Here is a 22,918-nt window from a genome sequence, read left to right on the forward strand (position 1 = left end):
CAGTGTGTGAAAAATGTGTATTTTTATTTTATTGGCTTTTTGCAAATATTAAAATGAATATTATATGTGTTGTGTTAAAAAGTTATGCTGTGTTAATTTTCTTAAGTAGTGTGTGAAATATCGTTTTAGGTTATAACAAAATGTTAAAATAGAAACTGTGCTGTCTAGGATACTTTTTTTAAAGAGAGGACTCGCACCAAGATAGCAGCCACAGGACACCTGAATCCTTCAGAGAAAGAGAATTTATGGCCCCATGATCAGAAGAAATGAACTTCTTCCTGCCTGCTCAGCCCTGGAGACACTGTCAGGATTCGGAGGAAGAAGCTGACACTGCCCAGCCAGAATCCTGTGTTTAAATGGAATTTATGCATCATGGATGAGGTGTATGAATATGCAACAGGCTGTTGCTTTTAAGGGTTAATCCTCTGTTAATGTGGGTCCTTTTTCGGGCTTATTTTGCCCAGAAAAAGGTACCTGGACTGTCCATAACTCCTTGTTTTTATTGTCTCATATTGTCCTAAACTGTCCAGATTATTATTACTCTAATTGTATTACTATTTTTATAACCATTTTATTACTATTAAACTTTTAAAATTTTAAAGACAAACGATTGGCGTTTTTCACACAGTGGCTTCCCAGCCCTTGGAGGGCAAAGCCCAAACTGCCCAGCTTTTCCAGCCTCCATTTGATTGAAAATGGGACTGCAGTGAGCAAAGAGCCTGGCACAGCCCAGTGTCCTGCCCGAGACCCCCTCAGCTTCCCCAGCCTGGTCCCTTCCCCTGGGGCTCCTTTGTGCTGCTCTCTGCCCTCACACAGACACCTCTGCCCTGTCCTGGGGAGAAGGGGCAGCTCCAAGAGCTGGAAATCGCCTTTCCTGCAGTGCCTCAGCTCCTGACAGCCAGAGCACAAGCTCTGCTCACCTTCCTTTCCAACAACTCCTAGGGAACGATTTTTTTTCAAATGACAGTTGTTCTACCACTACGTGGATTTCTCATGCTGTGAAGAAGCCCAGGTGGTTCCCAGAACTTTCATGATCAAGGTTAGGAAATTATTTTCCAATTTGCTAACCAGCAAAATAATTCAGTTACTCAGAATCCTTGGAGGAACAACCTCAAACAAGCAAGAGAAGCTTTCAAAAGAGGCAAGAGAAGACAAATTGCACAGGGCTGCTTTGAAGATGTATTACATTTAGTGTGGCCTTAATTACTCACACCCATCATCTCTTTTAATCAGGGGTCAGCTGCTTTATTTGTCAAGAATAGAGGTTTAAGTAATTTTCAATGCAAGATGCAATAATTACACTTTCTGCTAATGAGTCCTTGTGCAGATTATTTGTCACTGTGTATAATGAGGAAGCTTCACTTTCTCATTCAATGCTGCAAACCCCACACAGGCTGCAGGAGGGGGGTTCCAGCAGCTCCCCTGGTGCCAGGACACCCACAGGACACCCACAGGACACCCACAGGTCCCAGTTCTCCCAGAGCCTCCACACAGGGCAGAGCTGGCTGTGGGTCAGGCTCAGGGCGTGTCCAGAGCTGGCTGTGGGTCAGGCTCCAGGGTGTTTTCCAGACCTATTTGGAATGCTCCAAGCTGTCCCTCAGTGTTCCAGCCTCGTTACTCGAGGAGCACTGAGTAATCTCCATGTGCAATTTCTGAATTCCTGAATAAACGGAAAATCCTGACTGCCTGCGTGCATTCCCAGCAGGGATGAGCAGAGAATTCCCAGGTCTGACCACTGTGCTTTTGGTAATGCTTGGCTTTTACCACCCTGGAAATGAACATAACGCCACAGAGAATAGAAACCCCTCCCCACCCCTTCTGAGGTCGAGAGCAAAATAATTGATGAACATTTGAACCAACCCCAGGAGCCAGAGCAAAGCCCAGGAAGGGGGAATGTACACTCCAGACACAGCCATTCTTTTGGGAATACTGAGGACACCTTTTATGTTCATTCTGAGGCGCTGCTGATTGATGGCAACCTGTTCATATTTAGATAACCTAAGAATCAACAAAATTTAAATCCTCGGATTAGGAAGAAGAGTGGACAAGAGAGAAGACAGCAAGTTCATCTTTGCAGAGGCAGCAGCAGGGAGCTGTTCCCAGCTCTCCCTCCACAGGGACACAGCATGTGTCTGCAGGATGTCCCCAGAGCAGGACAGCATGCCCTGCTCTGCCCATCCCAGTGTCCTGGTTGACTGTACGATGCTTTTATCCCCAATCGTCTCGTTCTGTTCATGCTGAATAATAAGTTTTGCACCTTTAAGACGTGTTCCAGAGAGTGAAGGGGGGAGAGAAGAAGCAGCAGTTTGTTTTCAGACACTGCACTCACTCCTCCACATTCCTGCTCCTGGACTGTGTTGTCTGTGGATGAACAGACAGTGGGACAGAGCTCTCCTTTGCTTTAGTGAGTTTTAGCTTGCTGAGGCAAGGAAGTTCCCTGGACTGTGGTTATTTTCTTTTTCCCTTTTCTTTGGCCCTGTTTAACCTGCTCTGGACTGAACACCCAGGGGAGCACCGGCAGCTGCACCTGTGGCCACCGGGCCGGGCCTGGCCCGCGACATTTCCAGCACTGAGGGGCTGATAAGAGCCTGTGTGAGCTGAACTGCAACCTGGGGAGGGACTTTCTCAGTTTGTCATCTCTTTTGGAGCAACAAGGGGTTTTATGGTTTAATATTGTTTAGGTTTTCTTGTTTAATAAACAGTTTTTTTCCACTTTTCTCTAAGGAGGTATTTTCTCCCGGACCGGCTGGGGTGATAGGCCGATTGAATCTGCTCTCCTAGAGGAGCCCCTTTGGGGGTTCTCTCCCAAATTTGCTCTGAACCAGGACACCCAGCCAGGCTCCGCTGCTCCTGCCCAGCCCCAAATATCGCCCTGATCGCTCTTCCACGCTGCTGGGAAGCTGAGCTTGGGTCCCCGGGCTCAGGGCAGGCTCAGAGCCATGGGGAGGCCAAGCTGAGAGCCCAGCCCAGGGTGGATTTGCTGAGCCCAGCAGGGCCCTGCGGGGAAAAGCCTCACCCCAAGCTGCACACAGAGCCAGGTTTGAGCTCGGCTTTGGACTCCCTGCTGCTGCTAAGGCTTTGTCAGAGCTGTGCTTGGTCCAAGCTGGGAGCTGCCTTCTCTTCCAGTCACAGCCCTGTCAGGAGTGCCACAAACAGACAGCAGCAGGCTGTGAGTGGCAGGGATCAGTGTGTTGTGCCTGACAGGAATATTGCACCTCAGGATTCATTTGCATCATCATTTTGAACTCTTTTTATAGAGCTCGTATTGATTTGCAGAGGTTGCTTGCATTTCAAATCACAGCTATGTGTGTTTCAGCTCCAGCTCAATTTGCTTTATTAGGAAGGTGCAGTTAATATTTCCCTGTTTCCACAGGAAAGCAGCTGTTCCAGAAGAGCTTTCCCAGGGTTTCTCACCCTCCTCACACCCACCTGGCCCGGGCTCAGGGGGCTCTGCTGCTCACGTTGCTCTGGGAGATATTTTCTTGAGTAAGATAAAGTGCTTGAACTCAGCTGATTTTGTCTGAGCAGCGAGATGCAATTTGTACATTGAAAATAATAATTAAAAGTGTATTTTTGTCCCTCTCCATGTGCCCACACAGATCTCTGGATATCTCATTCCCAACCAGCAGAAAACACTTTTAAATGTGTTGCAACATCACAAATGTCTGTGTAGTGAACAAACCAGACAACACCAACAACAAAAAGGCAATTTTGTGTACTCTGCACATAACATTCAGTTTCTGCATCTCATGTTGCAGAAGCAAACACCGGAAATATTAATTTCTATCGTGCAAAGCTGTTGCTGTGTTTTTCATTCCCTGAGGTCCACACCCTTGACCACATGGCACACCCAGACCCTCACTCAGCTAACAAGGGGTTGCTATAACCTACAAAACATGACCTGGTACAGAGGTGATATTTTAGCAGTGCATTTATCCATAAAAGTGTCTGGTAAAATCCACACAGATTTATTGTCTCTATTCTTTTATATCTCATAAAAATGTGAAATAGTGCACTATTTTCCATCTCTGCGTGTTTGGATGACCACTAAGGACCCATTTTGGTGCCACAGGTAATTTCTACTCCTCTCAGGATCCCTGAGGTTGGGAGAACCCTCCCAGCCCATCGAGTCCCAGCTGTGCCAAATTTCCCCCTTGTCCCCAGCCCAGGGCTCTGGGTGTCACCTCCAGGGATGGGCACTGCAACCCTCGCTGGGCAGTTCCAGTGCCTGAGCCCCTTTCCATGGGGAAATTCCTGCTGTGCCCCCCCTGAGCTGCCCCAGCCTAGCCTGGGGCCGTTCCCTCTGCTCCGTCCCTGCTCCCCTCCTGTCAGGAGCTGTGCAGTGATCCCAATATTGCCAGGTGGGACGTGCCTGGGCTCCTCTGGCCTCGCTGCTGGACCCAAGGTGGCAGCTGGGGTGGTCTCACCCCAGAGACACCCCTGGCTGGCTGGGTGCTGCAGCTGGCACCTGGGACAAGTCCAGGCAAGCAGGAACTCAGGTTTGCCTCTGGTGGAAAGGCTTTAGGCGATGGTGAAGGAAAAGGGAGACGGGTCCTGCTGGAGGGTTTTCATCCAGAGCTTTATTCCTAGATCACAGACCTCTGAACGTTGCAACAGCTCCAACACAACCAAGAACCGCGTGGTCCCCGTGTCTTTTAAGCCCGGGGAGAGGGGGAGGACAGGGGTAGGTGTGCCACCAACCAGGTGGGAGGGGGAAAGGCTCAGGGGACAATGACACCTGGATAGGCCAATGTTGCCGGGGCTGAGGGGCATCTTTGGAACTTCGCCAATCAGACGATGCCCTCGCTGGAATGTTAAGATTGACGGACAGCACTTGGCAAGGCGGCAAGGGGACGGGAAGGGAGAGGTTGTTGGCACACCTGAGGGAGGAGCAGGGATGGCTGAAACAGGGTATTACATCACACTGCAACACAGTCGTGCTGGAACAAGTGTGAATTCCTCAGTGTTCCCTGCCCTCCTGTAAAAACCAACAATAAAACTTGGTGTGCCTACAAGTGCCTCTGCATTGTTGGAGGACTTGTCTGGCATCTCATTAGTAGCTTCCCTTCATCCTGCAACTTTAATTAGCAGCTCCAGTGTGGGATTTACCTACGACTGCCATGGGTGAGGAGTGCGAGCTAATGAATTATTCAAAGTAAATTAAGAGACTGAGGAAGTTCTCTTCCTGTCTCACACTAATACACAGTTCATTAGCAGAGATTTTCACCTGTGACAGGCACAGGTACCTCACAGGCTGAATTTCTGTGCTCACCTGAAATGGATTCTGACTCTGTCCCTGGCAGTGTCAGACCCCGAGTTTTGCTCAGAGAGATTTCATCAACAGTGACAGTCAGTAAATTGGATCCCCAAGATGTGGGATATCTTCATTAAACCTGGGCAGGCAGATTCCCATCACCCTGGGAGCACCCCTGGGAGCCGGGCAGGACCCACACGGATCTGTCGCCCACCCCAGACCCCTTGGGGCATTGTCTGAAACCTCCTGAAAGCTTCCAGAGAAAACATGGAGAAATGAGAAAATAAATATGGAGAAATGAGAAAACATGGAGAAATGAGAAACATGGAGAAATGAGAAAATAAATATGGAGAAATGAGAAAACATGGAGAAATGAGAAAACATAGAGAAATGAGAAAACATGGAGAAATGAGAAACATGGAGAAATGAGAAAATATGGAGAAAGGAGAAACATGGAGAAACGAGAAAACAGAGAAATGAGAAAACATGGAGAAATGAGAAAACATAGAGGAATGAGAAACATGGAGAAATGAGAAACATGGAGAAATTAGAAAATAAATATGGAGAAATGAGAAAATACGGAGAAATGAGAAAACATAGAGAAATGAGAAAGAATGGAGAAATGATAAAGAATGGAGAAAGGAGAAAACATGGAGAAACTCATCCAGTTCTGCCACCTGCCACTGTCCCAGGTGCTGCAGCCCCAGTGTCCAGCCTGGCCTGGGCCAGTGCCAGGGATCTGCCCCAGCTGCTCTGGGCTCCCTGTTCTCAAATCTCTAATGCAGTTTAGTGCATGAACTGTGTTTGTTCTGTCCTTGGACCTTTCTGTTCCCAGCGTGCCGTGTGGCTCAGGGACGCAGTAGTTTGGGAAGTTGAAGGAGATGAATCCCTGCTGGCGTGGGCTGCATGCCAATGAGTGTGAGCCAGCAGCCCAGCTCTGGCAGGGCTCCCCCGGGACCGCCAGCTGCTCTCGGGGATATCGACCTGCCCCGCTCCTCTCCCTCCTAATTGCCACCAGTGCAATTAGCAGGGACCTGCCAGCCTGTCCAGGATGGAGCAGCAGCACAGCGCCCACCAGGACAAAGGCAGTGTTCCTCTGCTGCTGACAGAAATCCCTGCTCCTCAAAAGTCCTGACGCTCACAATCTGCAGATAAAATTGACTTATAAATTGGACTGCTTGCCTATAGCACAGATTTATGGCTTTCTGAGCAGAGGACACGGGAGTAGATTGTTTCCTGAATAACTGTGGGGAAAGGCACAGCAATGCTCTGAGCTGGCTCCTCCAGGAGCTGGAACCAGCTCAGCTGCCCTCTGCAGCCCCGTGCCACAGGGGTGACAATCACAAGGCAGAGGTCAAGCATCCCTTGAACAGGTTTTGCATTTTTTCCATACCTGCAGCCTACATTAGAATATTCTCAATGGCATCCCTACACACAACAGCTTTAATATGAGTCACTAAAGAAATCAGATTTTTAGCATTAAAATCAAATAACAATTTAATGTATTTAAAGAACAGAATTAATTGTACAATGACACTCAATAACACTCAGAAACAAATTTCTGGATCCAGCAAATCCTCACAAGAGTTCGTGGTTGTTCTCTGCTGTGACACCAGCAGGGCTGGAGAGGAGAGCTGGGCTTCAGGACAGCCCTGCACCCCTCTGCCCTGGGAAAAAAGGAATTTCTCCCTTCCCTCTGCCCAAGAAACCCCTTCCTGGCACCATCCAGCTCAACAAAGGGCCTCAAGGTACCTTCTGCAGAGGCAGCCAGCCCCGAGAGATGAGGAGCCTTGCATTGCTCTGAGAGCTGATTGCAGCAGTTAATTGCCTCTAAAACACTCCCTTCACAGTTAAGTTGGAATTGTTCACTTTCAGCTTTTAGTCATTAGTTTGCACTATGGGTTTTTTGCCAAGATTGGGTTTTGGGAGGTTTCTGACATTAAAACATTCTCCAGCACAATGAGGGTGCCTAATGCCGTTCTGCCGAGCTAATTAGCCAGGGCTCCTGAAGCTTCTCCCCGTAAACATTCTTTACTTCCCAAACAATATTTCCATCCCTCCTCTGGCCCTTTCTGCTCTGCCTGCAGCTTTGGGAAAACAGGTCCCAGCACGTTTCCACATCAGCAAAGCTTTGGATTCCCCTCCATGCCCAGCTGTGCACACCTCTGGATCCTGGCCCTGGGCTTTGCCATGCTGTTGAGTTAGGCCCAGCATAAGTCTGGTTTTAAAACAGACCCAGCTTATTGGGATGTCCCTTTGAGCAGCTTCCTCTTTGTTATCTCCCATTCCTCTCATCCCTGAAAGTGTCAGCAGGAATTTCCCTGTGGAAAGGTGCTCAGGCCTTGGCACAGCTGCCCAAGGAGGTGTCCAAGGCAGAGCCATTCCTGGGCACTGGCAGAAATGGGACAGAAGGGATTTTGTTCTCTTTCAGTGGAGTGCTTGAGCCCCTTGGTAGGTATCTACAGGGACGGTTCAGCAGGTAAAGTGAACATCTCAGTTTGCAAATCCGAAACAGAAAAACATCTCTGTGCCACCCTCATGGAGACTGCAAGCTGAGTTCCCAAGAGCAGAGAGAGAGGAAAGGAGGGGGTAACCAAGGGGATCCAGAAGGATCCAGAACCTGCCTGCAGGGCAAAAATGTGGGATAATAGGAATATTCAAGAGGGAACAAAAAAAACTGAAAAAAAAAAAAGAATTTCATGAGCTTTACCTAAAAATTGCATTCACAGCCATATTCATGAAACCATCCTTTGAGAACAGATGGTCGATAACCTAAATAATTTTTAGTTTAGGCTCCAGTTTTGCAAGAAATCTGGAATAGTCTGTTTCTGTACAAGTCTCACCCTGGAAAGAGAAGCTGATTAAATTAGTGTAGAAATAAGTTCTAGAGGATCTTGCCTGGGCCCTTTTCTGCAGGACTTGGCGCCAGCCCCAGCATCCTGGGAAGCAAAGAGCTGTGGCCCATTTCTGGAGCAGATCCACTGCAAGGGGGAAGTGCACAGCTCTGCCCGAGCCTCTGAGGCTCCATTTCCCTGAGAATATCACTTCCTGGGGAAAATGGAGCACCTGTGTGAGAGGCACCTTTAAACAGTGCCTTTTTGGGTCCCCAAACCCACACACTCAGAATAGACATTGGCACACGGAGCCAAGCTCTGCTGAAGCCAAAGATGATCACCAAAGCACCTAAATCTTCATTTCCTTCCGCATCACACCACCAGGGCCAACAGATCTTTATGTGGAGCAAAGGCTTTTGTTATTTATAACCACTTTCAGACCATTTTTCAGTATGGGTTTGAACTTACACCAACGAAGATGATAAAATTACCTTCCTTCTTAAATAATCAAGCCAGTCTACTAATGTAAAATTAATGGCATGGAATGAAAACGTTGGGCAGTTTCAAAATAAATTAAGTGTGGAAGCAGGTTACGTTTAATCAAGCTGTCATGCAAATTAGCAGCCTCACTCTGTGAGGACTATTTAAAGAATTTCTTAGCTGGTGAAAATGTTTTTGGAAGCACGACAGGAACATTCTCTGTTTTGTTGAGGCCCAGGAATGTTAAAAAGCTCCCCCAGAACGGGGTCAGAGTGTGGATCCCACAGGGCTCTGCTGGGAGGGAAGCGCCACACCAGGGCTGGGGCAGCCTGAGCCAACATCCCCAGACAATCACAGAATCTGGGATGCTGCACACAGCTGCCAGAACAAAACATGCCACCCAAAACGGAGCTAAACAAAAGGAGAAAGTAAAAGCAAACAAAGCAAGGAAAAACACCAAACCAAAACAAAACCAACCCAAACAAACAAAACAATTCTATAAACACAGAATTCTTACAGGGGAGAAATGCACAGACTCCCAGACTGGTTTGGGTTGGCAGGGACTTTAAATCTCATCTCCTCCCAGACCCCTGCCATGGCAGGGACACCTCCCACTGTCCCAGGTGCTCCAGCCCCAGTGTCCAGCCTGGCCTTGGGCACTGCCAGGGCTCCAGGGGCAGCCACACAAATCTGGGAATTCCAGCCCAGCCCATTTCTCTTCCACACCCAACCTCTTGCCCAGCACTGTCCCTGTCCCAGCAGTGTCCCTGTCCCTGTCCCAGCACTGTCCCTGTCCCAGCACTGTCCCTGTGCCAGCAGTGTCACTGTCCCAGCACTGTCACTGTCCCAGCACTGTCCCTGTCCCAGCACTGTCCCTGTCTCTCCCTCTCATCTCTCCCAGCCCTAGGTGGCTGCAGGGAGGCTCTCCCAGCTCACAGGACTCCACTCCAGCTGGGAGCCCAGCTGACCCTGGGCACTGCTCTCTGTGTGCTTGGGTCTGCACCCAGCCCTGCTGAACTCTCCCTGCTCTGTGCCCTGGGCACTGCTCTCTGTGTGTTTGGGTCTGCACCCAGCCCTGCTGAGCTCTCCCTGCTCTATGCCCTGCTCTGTGCCCTGGGCACTGCTCTCTGTGTGCTTGGGTCTGCACCCAGCCCTGCTGAGCTCCCCTTGCTCTGTGCCCTGGGCACTGCTCTCTGTGTGCTTGGGTCTGCACCCAGCCTCGGGCTCTGTGCCTCCTGCCCTCCTACACCAGCCCACCAAGGGGAACAGCACAGGAGATGATTTCCTGTAACCAAATTTATTTTTAATTCCAGCATGATGGTTCTGGGCTGGCTGCCTTGAAAAGCTTGGTTGCTGTGAATTTCATCCACTTTTTTGGGTCTGTGACTTTCCATGTTTTATACATGTCCAAATCCATTTTCCTTTCACAAGATTAGCCGAGGGAGGGCTCAGAAGGGATATTGTTTTGAGGTACTAATGCAAATTAAGAAGTGGAATGGAAGGTTAAGGATGACTCAGTGCATTTCTTTATCGCTGTGGGCTGAGGTGGTTGTGACTCAGGGCAGAGCCAGGCCAGGAGCCAGGAATGCAGAACTGCCTGGGCAAGGGGACACTCAGGAGGTGTCCATGGAGCCCCAAAGGTGCTTGGGGAGTTGATCTGGTCAGCACAGCTCCAATAAACCATGGGGGGAATCCAGCCCACCCCACTGAGAACAGCTCAGGGTAAACTTCTGGGCTGATGCTTGGAGCTGTAGGTGCAGAAACCAAACCCACTCCAAGAAACCAAAGCTGGAGGAGGTCACTAAACCTGAGTTTGTGTGAAAGCAGAGAACCAGAGACTGACTCTTCCTTGGGTTGAAGAATTTCTCCTTAATGCCCAATGTAAAGCTGCCCTCCTCCAGCCCCCAGCCATTCCCCTGTCCCTGCAGGATGCCCTGGGACCCCTCTGCCCCCTCCCTGAGCTCTCCCCTCCCTGGGGCCGCCAGCCAGGTTCCCCTGCTGCCCATGCTGGGCTGCCAGAGGCATTTTCACCCCTGGCTCTCCCTGGGGCTCAGCCCAAGGTGTCCCCAGCCTGGGCCACCCCAGCCCAGCGCTCCAGGTGACCTCATCAGCCACATTTAATTTGCTGCCTGTGGTTTATGTTCAGCCCTTGCACCTTCACACAAGAGAAATGTGACACCAAGGGGGTTTATGCAGGTTTAAAAAAAAATCACAAACCAAATACTAAATACGACAATTAAATTAATTTGAAACTCAATTCTGACTATGTGCAGGACTCTATACATAAAAAAAGAGAAATAAAAAGAGCTGTGACAAAAGCTATATTTTGTTCTCCCTTCCTCTGCTCTTTAATAGTCTCTGAATGAAAAGTCTAGTACAATTTTCTAGTCCACTTGTTCCAGCCAGGGGGAAAACTGCTCGTTATAATTAGGCCACTTTCATAACAGATTTCCTGCTGCCCCTGCTGCCGTGGATGTGGCCAAGGCTCTGCACCTGAGAGCTGGGGCACAGTCCCTGCCCATGGACACAGCAGCAGAGCCTGCACAGAAACTGCCCAGAGAGGCCTCTCCAGGAGGGGTTTGGGCTGGGAAGAGCTCTGAGCACCCAGCCCTCACCTCAGTGAGCCAGTGCAGCCATGGATGAGAGGCCCTCACCTCAGTGAGCCAGTGCAGCCATGGATGAGAGGCCTTCACCTCAAGGAGCCCAGTGCAGCCATGGGTGAGAGGCCTTCACCTCAAGGAGCCCAGTGCAGCCATGGATGGGAGGCCCTCACCTCACTGAGCCAGTGCAGCCATGGATGAGAGGCCCTCACCTCAGTGACCCAGTGCAGCCATGGGTGAGAGGCCCTCACCTCAGTGAGCCAGTGCAGCCATGGATGGGAGCTGCACTCTCTGAGCACCCAGCCCTCACCTCACTGAGCCAGTGCAGCCATGGATGGGAGCTGCACTCTGTGCCCAGCCCCAGCTCTCTGGAGCCCCACCTGAGCCCTGTGAGTGAGCTCACGAGCAGAGGGAGGGCACCCAGCCAGGCTGGGCCAGGCCGTGGACCAGGGGATGCTCCATGGACACTCAGAGCTGGCAGGTCCAGGGCTGGAAAAGCAGGAGCAGAGACTCAGGAGACATTGGCCATCCCAGTCCTCTGCTGGCAAGGGCTGAGACAGGAACTGGGGCTCCAAAGGGAGCTCCAGCTCCTTTGTCAGTGCTCAGAGCCCAGCCCTGCCCCTCAGCAGCTCTGATCCCATGGCAGATGGCATCAGGGATCATGTGCAGCTGGTGCTGGACCCTGTCACCAGCTCCATCCCCTGTGCCACCCACCCCCTATCAGCTGTCACAGTCAGAACCCTGGCCTGGCCATCCTGCAGCTCCAGCTCCCATTCCCTGTGGGATCAGGATCCACACCCTGCTCCCACAGCCCTGCCCCAGCCCTGGCGCACACCACGCACCTGGGGCAGGGCTCCAGCTCCAGGAGAGCCCAGGGAATCACTGTGGGATCACTGCCAGGACAGCCCCCATGGCATCACTGTGGGATCACTGTGGGATCACTGCCAGGACAGCCCCCATGGCATCACTGTGGGATCACTGTGGGATCACTGCCAGGACAGCCCCCATGGCATCACTGTGGGATCACTGCCAGGACAGCCCCCATGGCATCACTGTGGGATCACTGTGGGATCACTGTGGGATCACTGCCAGGACAGCCCCCATGGCATCACTCTGGGATCACTGTGGGATCACTGTGGGATCACTGCCAGGACAGCCCCCATGGCATCACTGTGGGATCACTGTGGGATCACTGTGGCATCACTGCCAGGACAGCCCCCATGGCATCACTGTGGGATCATTGTGGGATCACTGTGGGATCACTGCCAGGACAGCCCCCATGGCATCACTGTGGGATCACTCTGGGATCACTGCCAGGACAGCCCCCATGGCATCACTCTGGGATCACTCTGGGATCACTGCCAGGACAGCCCAGGGGATCACTGTGGGATCACTCTGGGATCACTGTGGGATCACTGTGGCATCACTGCCAGGACAGCCCCCATGGCATCACTGTGGGATCACTCTGGGATCACTGTGGGATCACTCCCAGCAGCTCCGCAGAGGGGCAGGAGCAGCAGCCCCATTCCAGCCCCATTCCAGCCCCATTCCAGCCCCGTGGCTGCCTGGCCCAGGGCAGCAGTGCCAGAGCCCAGGGTCCCTCCCCTGGGACATCAGCTGCACTCTGTCACACACGGTGACAACGAGAAAGTCATTAAATCTCTGTTTTCTCCTCAACAAACAGCCCCTTGGAACAAATCCCAGTTTTCATCCCTTACTGACTCCTTGTTTTGTTAGTTCCTCTGCAGAACAGCTGAAACATTCGCCATCATTTAAAATGATAAATTATTTTAATTTGCGCTGAATTTATTTATTATTGCTGCGCAGACAAGAGGCAAGTGCCATAATGTGCTTGTTTAATAATTGGCAGGGATTGGGAAGAGGAAATTCTTGTGCAAACAACAACTTCATCTCCTGGGGTGTGCTCAGGAGCCTTCAGGTCCCATGGTCACATTTCAGGAATGAAACCCCACGGAGCCAAAGGATTTGTGACTCCAAATTGCACCAGAATATCAAGGGGATGGAAGTCAAGAAATGAACCTTTTGAAATCATAAAGGAAAGAAGGGGACTTGTGTATTTATTACACTCTGCACAGACTATTTATTTATATTTACTATAATATATATAAATGTTATAAATATTTACTATTTATTATATTTATTATACTCTATCAGTGCCTGTGCTCACAGCCACACCCAGCCCTGGGCAGGCACTGGGGGGACTGGGATGCATCCAAAAATTAGAGTATCCCAAAATTCCAGTTGCTGCATGGGCTCACTGTCACTCTTTCTGCTGCAGAGCTCCTTTCCAAATCCTCAGTTCTCAGTAGCACAAGTGACACTGGATGGGGGTCTGACAGATGTGTCCCAGGACACCATCACTCCTTAGGCAAGGGCTCTCAGCTATAAAGCATGGCTCTTCTTGGAAAAGATTCAAAACTGATAAACCCCAATCTCCAACAGTCACTGGCCCCTCAGTAATTTCATTTAAATAAGAATTAGGCACCCCCATGCTCCTGAGGAGCTGCTCAGCTTTAGGTGCAAGGTTTGCCTGGCTGAGGTGCTCCAGCCCCATCAGTAATTTAATTTAAATAAGAATTAGGCACCCACATCGTCCTGAGGAGCTGCTCAGCTTTGGGTGCAAGGTTTGCCTGGCTGAGGTGCTCCAGCCCCATCAGTAATTTAATTTAAATAAGAATTAGGCACCCCCATGCTCAGCTTTGGGTGCAAGGTTTGCCTGGCTGAGGTGCTCCAGCCCCACAGGCTCCCCAGCCATTCCCACCTGAGGTCTGGGTGTTCCCAGGGCCTGGGATCCACGGGATCCATGGGATCCCCAGCTCAGGCAGGACTGCCCAGCAGCTCCCAGGATGAATCCAGGGTGCTGACCTCAACCTTCATGCTGTGGTTTTGTTTTGAGCCCCTGGAGGCTGAGGAGGCCCAGGCAGGGCTCTGGGCCCAGACTGCAGAGCACACCTGCCCAAACTCCTCTAGAACCACACTCTGCTGAAAAGATCTTGTGTGTTTTTAAAAGCCATGACAGCCTCTAAAGCCCAATTTTCTGCGCTCGCACAACGCACAGGTACTTTAAAGGTACTCTCACTCACACTTGGTTTCATTACCCGGGAGCTTTGAGGAAAACAAAACACACAATAAAAACCTTTACTCGCTAGAAAAACCCTTTTGATCATCTTCAGCTGTGCACGTTCTGATCTCCAAGGGGGGATATGAGTTCCAAACTGCCTGGGGTAGCTCCAGCATGGGGAAAGGGGAATTCCTGCTTTTCCCAGGGCACCAGCAATGGCTCCTGCTGCCATCCCTGGGGGAGCTCTCCCCTGCCCTCCCCTCATCCCCTTCCACCTGCCAGGAAGGGGGGAGCAGTCCCAGAAACAGCTGGAGATGGCATCTGTTTCCCTGGGTACCCAGCCCTGCTCAGGCAGGGAGGGAGGTGACATGGGAGGTGGCAGGGGAGGTGACACGGGAGGTGACATGGGAGGTGGCACGGGAGGTGGCACGGGAGGTGGCACTGGCTGTCCCTGCCGGCTCCTCCACATTTGTCACCTCTCCTAAACCACTCCTCTCCTGAAATTGCCACTTGTGCTGTCAGCAAGATGGATGTGCAGGAACACGGGGTGATGGAGAACAGGGTGATGGAGAATGGGGTGATGGAGAACAGTGTGATGGAGCACAGGGTGATGGAGAACAGGGTGATGGAGAACATGGGGTGATGGAGCACGGGGTGATGGAACACGGGGTGATGGGGCACAGGGTGATGGGGCACAGGGTGATGGGGCACGGGGTGATGGGGCACGGGGTGATGGAGAACAGGGTGATGGAGCACGGGGTGATGGAGCACAGGGTGATGGAGAACAGGGTGATGGAGAACATGGGGTGATGGGGCACGGGGTGATGGGGCACTGGGTGATGGGGCACAGGGTGGTGGAGAACAGGGTGATCCCTCTCCTGACAGGGGATCACAGCAAAGCCTGGTTCTGGTTCTGAATGCCCAGCCTGCTTCCTGAACTCCTACCAGTGCACAACACAGCAATTTATTCTTTTAATAAAACCATGTCTTCAGAACTCGCTCCCCTTCCTCATGTGTTCTCATAAAATCTTAACCAGCTGCCTGGGAAGAATGCAGAAAGGATGCAGGATGGAATTCTACTGCTGAAAATCAGTGGCTTCCCAAAATCATTCTGCCATGCAAAACAACTGCGTTGCTGACAGAATTTCTCCTAACTCCAACAGACACAAACAGTTGGGACTGCGGGGATCCATCACCCATTGAAACCAAACAAAGGGGAGCAGCTTTAATTACTGAGGCTGCCGAAATAACTCATCACAGGCACAGCTCCTCACCTAAGGAGGGGTTTTCTGTAAGATCCCTGTGCTGAGGAGCTTCTGTACCAAAACAGGTGCTAAGTGACACCCTTGGCAAACCTTCTCTTCTGCCAGAGCCTCGGGAAGGGACACGTGGGCACTGTGGCTGCTGCTGTTGGGAGTGCTGGCCTGGGAGGCCCTGGGACCATCCCAGTGTCCCAGTGCCACCAGGGCAGCAGGGGACAGTCCCGGTACCCCTGTGCCACTTGGGAACAATCCCAGCACCCTGTGCCACCAGGGCACCAGGGGACAATCTCAGTATCCCTGTGCCACCTGTGCCACCTGGGGACAGTCCCAGCTTCCTGTGCCACCAGGGCAGCGGGGGACAGTCCCAGTATCCCTGTGCCACTTGGGAACAATCCCAGAACCCCTGTGCCACCCGGGTACAGTCCCAGTACCCCTGTGCCACCTGGGGACAGTCCCAGTACCCCTGTGCCACCTGGGCACCAGGGGACAATCTCAGTATCCCTGTGCCACCTGGGGACAGTCCCAGCTCCCTGTGCCACCTGGGCAGCAGCAGCAAGGCACCATCTGGCCCCACCGCAGGCCTGGCACAGGCTGGGGAGGGCACCCACCCCTCATGGGGTCAGGGGCCATGGGTGAGGGTTGGGGTCTGGCTCAGCAGCAGCAGCAGCCAGGGAGCTGCGCTCCAGGAGCACCAGGACAGGGAGGGAACGATCCTGCAGAAAACTCTGTGTGCTCAGCCCAAAAGGGATTGATTACACTGAGATATGAATCAACCGTCTAAAATGAGGGAGATGAACTTTTGCATTATGTCAGCACACAGAGGCTTCTCCCGGAGAGCCCCAGCAGTCCCTCACTCCCCATCTTCAGGCAGACGATGAAACCTCGGGGTGAGAGCTGGGGCTGGGACCCAGCTCAGCCTGAGCTGGGCTCCTCCAAAGGGGCTCTGAGCCTCCTCCCCTGGCGCAGCAGCACAGAACGAGACTGGTGAGTGGAAGTTTGTCCCGGTGCCAGCGGCAGCCCCGTGGGTGCCCTCTGCTCTCACCCTCGGGGCACGGCCAGATGTGCCCAGCTGCGGCTGGAGCCCGGGGGCTGTGTGCCCCGCCGAGGGCAGCCCCAGGCCCGGGCCCGGGCATGGCTGCAGGCCAGCCCCAGCCCGGAGATCACCCTCAGGCTCGGCAATGCCGACTCCAAGCCGCGGGAGTGCCGCCCGTGTCCCCGCAGGAGCTCAGCCCGGGAGCTGGCTGCCCTCGCACCCACGGACGGGTGCATTTGGAGCCCTCGCTGGCACAGGGAGGCTGAACCCAGAGCAGGGAGGGGGAACCAACCCGCGCTGGCCGCGGGGAGCCCTGGCCAGCCTGCCGAGATGCAGAAGAGCGGAGCACAGCCCGCTCCGGGCACGGCTGGACCCAGACAGCTCCGGAGCTGCGGGAGCGAACTCCTCCTGCGGCACCCAAAGGGCTTTTCCAGCCCCCTGGAGTTCAAAAAGAGCCCATTCCCGATCCCTCAGCAGCTAGAGCAATCCCTTTCATGTGCGTTGAGGTACATTCACAGCACCTGCAACCACGGACACCCCAGAGGAGCAGAGGCTCGGGCTGGAGAGCCTGGGTGCTGCTCACGCTGCGATCCCGCATTTCTCCTCTCGGGTCACCGGCTCAGAGCAGAACAACCCCGATTAAAGCGAGCCTGCCGAGGGCACGGGGGCGAGAGGAGCTGCTCAGAGGGCAGGAGGGGCTGGCTCTGCACAGCCATTCCCGCATCCCGCCGCCCCTCAGCACAGGCATTCCCGCATCCACAGGCATTCCCGCATCCCACTGCCCCTCAGCACAGGCATTCCCGCATCCCACTGCCCCTCAGCACAGGCATTCCCGCATCCACAGGCATTCCCGCATCCCACTGCCCCTCGGCACAGGCATTCCCGCATCCACAGACATTCCCGCATCCCACTGCCCCTAGGCACAGGCATTCCCGCATCCACAGGCATTCCCGCATCCACAGACATTCCCGCATCCCACTGCCCCTCGGCACAGGCATTCCCGCATCCCGCCGCCCCGCGCCGGGCTCAGCAGCGATGCTGGCGCTCCCTGCAGCAGCCTCGCCACCAAACACACCCCGGCCCTCGCCGGCGAGAGCCCGGGGGTGCTCCCAGCCCTCGCTCCCGTCTCGTTTATGTAACTCGTTTATTCAGCGAGCTGCAGGCAGCGGGCCTGGCAGCCCCCTGGGATGGGCTCCAGCCGAACCCGCCTCGGGAGCAATCGCCCCCGTCCTCAACGAGGCACTTCGGAACCTATCGAGGTACTAACAGTGTTTAATAGTGGTCCAGTGTGTCTCAACAACCTGTGAACCCATCGAGTTACTTTCCTCCCTGCAACGGTACAAATAAACCACTTTTTAATTATCATTTCCTTTGATTCTCCATTTGTGCCACGGAAAGCACGAGGACCTAAGCACGTCTCAAAATACAGAGGATAATTGAGGTACACATAAAAAACACTTGTCAGCTGCCCTACATAGACATCTACTGTATTTTCAGGAGCTACTACAACAGGAGCAGCCTAAAACCGCTTCCAAGTCCCTACCGAAAATGCCTCCTGCAGCATTTCACAGCAGACTGTTGGATCATTAAAAATGCTTATGGATAAAAAGCATTGTAACCTGGAGATATCCGTGGCAGCCCAGCAAAAAACAATCCAGCCAGAGACTTCATAGCTGAGAAGTGCCGCTAATTAAATCAGATTTCTCAGCAGCCAGGAGCTTCAACCGACTGCACCCGTATTCCAGAGAAGGGGAAAATGGGGGGTTTGAACTACAGTAGGATCAAGGCAAAGTACAACACATGGATAAAAAGTTAGAGTGGGGGCTGGGGGGTAATTAAATCAAGGCCGAGGATTGCGGAACACAAACCAGGAGGAAAGGTTCGAGTAGATTGTGGTGTCTGAGTGCCGGTAAACAAATTTTGCTCCAGTCAAGAGACAGGAGATCCGGGAGCACAGGGTCCATTAGGAGAGGCAGGAACAGAGCCACGGCAAGCACAAAATCTCCTCGTGGCACGGAGCCAGCGCTCCAATCGTTGGGAAATATAGAACTATGTATCAAAATAAATAATGCCGATGGTAATGCTCCCGGCAGGGTTTAATCGTCCTCTCCCTGCCACAGCCCCGCGCTGCTCACTCTGCAGAGCCCCGAACTGCTGCCGGAAGCCAAAACTGCATCATTTCACCCCAACAACCCATTCCTAAACTTCCAGCAACAGCCAGGGCTTCTCAATAGAGTGAAAGAAGGGCAAACGAAACCGCGCCGGGAGCCGGCGGGCGGCCCAGAGCTCAGGGCTGCGGGTACCGGCTGGCTCTGGGGACAAGTTCCCGCACCCCCGGAGCACCCCCGGGGCAGCCCCGGGCCCGGCGCCGCCGCAGCAGCCCCGCAGGGGCTCGGCCGGAGCCTCCCTGGGCAGCCCGGGGACGGACGGACGGATGGATGGATGGATGGATGGATGGATGGATGGATGGATGGATGGATGGATGGATGGATGGATGGATGGATGGATGGATGGATGCTGCGGCAGCGCTTCCCTCCCGCCCGCCCGCCCGCGGCCGCCTCCTACCTCAGCACGGCCGTGTCCCCTTTCCTGACCACCAGATTGTCCACGGCAGAGCCCGGGAAGTCTCCGCCCGGCGCGGCCAATCTCCCGGGAGGCAGGAACCAGCAAAGGCCGAGGAAGACGATGGCCAGCCACTGGTGGGAGCCCCCGGCGCTCCGCAGCGGCGGCAGCATCTCCGCTCCGCGCCGGCCCCGGAGAGCGGGCGAGCGCTGCTGCTGCTGCCGGCGAGGGCGGCCCGGGCTGCGCGGGCGGCGGGCGGCGGAGCGCGGCTGCTCCCGGGCGGCCGCCGCAGCATCCAGCGCGGACGGAGGGCAGCGCGCCCGCTCCGCTCGGTCTGGCTCGGCTCGGTCTGGCTCGGCTCCGCCCGGTCTGGCTCGGCTCCGCTCGGCTCCGCTCGGTCTGGCTCGGCTCCGCTCGGCTCCGCTCGGCTCCGCTCGGTCTGGCTCGGCTCCGCTCGGCTCGGCTCCGCTCGGTCTGGCTCGGCTCCGCTCGGCTCGGCTCAGCTCCGCTCCGCTCCGCTCGGCGGCGGGCGGTCCCCGCTGCCAGCCCGTTGCCACGCAGCCGTCGCCTTGGCAACCGGCCCGGCGGCGGAGGATGCTCGGCCCTCTTTGCCGGGCTCCCCGCTCCGCCCTCCCCGCAGCCCGGCCCGCGGGCCCCCAGCCCCCCGCGTTCCGCCCGCCCCGCTCTGCTCTCCCCCCCCAGAAGGCGGAGTGGAAATTGGCCGCCCTGCCAAAAGGCAGCGCACAGGCGGCAGCGCCGGGAACGGCACCGGCAGCTCCAGCCAGGGGCCCCTGGGACCTGCTGGAAGCTCCAGACCTTTCTGGAACGGAGGGTTGCCCACTCTGGTACTTCCATTTCCTAATATTCTACCCAGAAAAAAAGATTCTATGCCACAGACCTTCACCAAAGAACAAATAAACCACTGACAGGTTATTTCTCCAAATTCTACCAGGAAAGCCAGAGACCTTTACCAAGGAGAAAGAAAAATCACCAACAGATTATTTCCTAAAATTGCCCTAAGACATTCAGAGATCTTCACCAAGGAGCTAAAACCCACTGCTCTGTTATTTCCCAGAATTCTACCAGACCTTTGTGCCAAGGACCTAAAATCCACTGAAAGATTCTTCCAGGAGACTGAGAAGCCTTTGCCAAGGAGCAAAAATCCATGACAGATTATTTCCCAAAATTCTACCAGGACAGCCAGAGACCTTCACACCAAGGAGGGACAAACGACCCACATTTCTCCCCAGGACTCCAGCGGGGCATCTGGAGACCCTGCCTGACAGATTCCACCAGGCCATCAAGAGCCTTTCCCCAAGGAACATAAATCCACTGACAGATTATTTCCAAAATACTGGGACACCTCGAGCCCTTCAAAAAAGCAAAAAAAAAACCCTGGCAGCCGAACTCGCTGCAGCCAGCCAGGAACGAGCAGCCTCTTTTCCCCTGGGGTCTTCCCCAGCACACACAAAGCCCTGGCAGGCTGTGGCAGGCACACAGAGCAGGGAGTTCAGTTCTGTTTGCTGCCTTTGTTTACCCTCTGTCCCCTTCCCAGGTCAAACGTTCCAGGCTGGGCAGTGCCCAGGGTGAGCGTTCACACCAGAGCCCCGGCTGCACCCCCTGCCCGCTCAGCCCGGTCCCTGCAGGAGCTGCTCTCTCTGGAGCTCCAGAGGGGTTGCATAAGGGCTGCTGTGGAACAGGAATTGCAGGAATGCTGCACTGGGGCTGTTCCAGAGTGATTCAGGCACATCTGGCCCGCACAATGTGCCAGTTGTCCCGTGTGCCACTGTCCCTGCCCATCTCCCTTTCATGCCCTGCCAGGGCGTGCGTGGCTCTGCGCGCCCTCCTGCCCTGCGCACGGTTTGCCTCAGGAGGAGCGGGGAGCAGAACGTTCCAGTCAAAGCAGCTCTGTAACAATCAGGCTGCTTCTGCCGCTCGCTCTTTCGGGAAGCCCCATCCCCGTTCCTGGAAGCTGCTCCCTCCATTACCACATCCCATTAGATGCTTCCAGCTGCCAGAAGAAATCCGAGCGTGCACAAAAGGGAATTCTTCCCTTTCTCCCGCAGCACCGAGGCTGCAGAATTTCCTTGGTGAGGAAGGAGAGGGGGAGAGCGGGGCTGGCTCCCCCAGGGTGGCTGGGGAGGGCACAGGGTCCTTTTAGAGCAAACACAAGTGCCCAGTGACACACGGGCAGCTGCCACAGCCCTCAGAACGTGGCACAGGAGCTTCTCACTGGCACCAGGGGAGCATCAAGTGCCAAAATATCATTGGGAATGCTGCATGCAATTGGAACGGGCTGGGCACAGGATATCAGGTGCCCTCACCCTCACTGAGGTGCTCACAGAGGTGGAGCTGTCCCACCCCTCAGCCTGCCACCACCACCCACCACTCAGAGATCCACAATCACCGCCCCCAGGGCCTCTCCAGAGCCAGAGCCTCCCCAGGGAACAACCAGACACATCCCATAGCAAGCAGCTGCAAGGGTCCTGAAGGGCTTCAGGAACCCAGACAAGGGCTGTGACAAGAGGAGCAGCAAAACCCCACAAGTGCTCCTCAAGGCTTTCTGCTCCTCCTTCCATCCCACTGTGGGATGCACCCAAATGAGGTAATTCCATTTGCATAGCAACTCTTTAACAAAAAGGGGACGCACCCCAGGAGAGCTCTGATCCCTCAGAGCAGACTCTGGTCTCGCAGAGCAGAAATCCTGAGTGGAACATGGTCCTTCCTCTACCAGACCTGCACAGCTGGAACAGCTCATCACACACCTGCCAAGTGCATCCTCTTCTTCACCAACACTTGTGCTCGTCAGTGCTCTTGCACAGACTTTGGGAGAGCACCACTCTGAGCTCTGGGCAAATCCCATCCAGAGCAAACCCCAAATCCCTGCAAACCCCATCCAGAGCAGGGATTTGGGGCCTGGATGTGACAAACTTCCCACAGCTGTCAGGTGTGAGGAGCCCTTTGAGTGTTCTGGTACGCCCAGTGCTCAGATCATCCAGGGTGTAACAGTGCACGTCTCATTTCAGGGAGAGCTCTGAACCTCTAATGAGTCCAATGATGTTCCTCTCACTTGACCTTAACAAACAATCAAATCATTTGCTCCTCTTTGAGTGAGCAGGACAAAAGGCATCTCTCCCCAGCACCATCTATTCACGTTGCAAAAGATCCTATAAATCTCAATCAACAATAGCAAAGATGAAGCTTTTTGTTTTGTTCATTTTTAGATTCATATCTTGCCTTTAATGTTATTTGTAGATAAATGGAAAAATGAGCAGGTCAGGAGGCAAGAGCAGTTGTGCCAGTCAGGGCTGGTCTGGAGACTGAATTCCTTCATCTGAATCTGCCCGACCTCCTCCCCAAGCCCGGGGAGAATTGTAGTGGGGAAAAACAAGAATAAAAGAGGGAAAATCTCCCACCAGATGTGTGCACACATAGAAAAAGCATTTCAAGGATGCCTGAGGTTGGAAAAGCCCTCCCAGCCCATGGAGCCCAGGCTGTGCCCAGTGCACCGGAGGCGCCCCAGCAGTGCCAGCACAGGGGGACAGTGCCAGGGCTGCTGCCACAGGCCAGGCTGTCACTGGCCTTTGGCCATGTGGGCACAGGGCTGGCAAGTGAGCCCTGCCCCTGGGCAGACAGGCACCTCCAGCTCCCCCCGACTGCATTTGGCTGGTTTAGCACCAGGTCCCTCCAACCCAGCCCTGCTAACGCCATATGATAATTCCCTGTAATTCAGCTGCATGTTTTTGTTTAGAACCATTTCAAAAAGCTAAATTTAGTTGTTGTTTGCAAGTATTCGTTCAACAGTTTGCAC

The 22,918-nt window shown here is 53.8% G+C and overlaps 1 protein-coding gene across 3 annotated transcripts in view; it reads right to left on the minus strand.

The window, feature by feature from the left end:
• NEGR1 (neuronal growth regulator 1) overlaps positions 1–19,623 on the minus strand; it is a 183,553-nt gene extending 163,930 nt beyond the window's left edge. Inside the window, exon 1 of one of the 3 annotated variants that reach the window (XM_036387956.2) lies at positions 19,111–19,623. In XM_036387956.2, the coding sequence (XP_036243849.1) occupies positions 19,111–19,280 (170 nt within the window). In that variant the 5' untranslated portion in view covers positions 19,281–19,623. The remainder of the gene's footprint in view (positions 1–19,110) is intronic. The other 2 variants (XM_036387957.2, XM_036387955.2) reach the window with 2 other exon arrangements.
• Positions 19,624–22,918: the final 3,295 nt, after the last annotated feature.

The sequence above is a fragment of the Molothrus ater genome, chromosome 9, assembly GCF_012460135.2.
Source record: "Molothrus ater isolate BHLD 08-10-18 breed brown headed cowbird chromosome 9, BPBGC_Mater_1.1, whole genome shotgun sequence".
Taxonomy (NCBI): Eukaryota; Metazoa; Chordata; class Aves; order Passeriformes; family Icteridae; genus Molothrus; species Molothrus ater.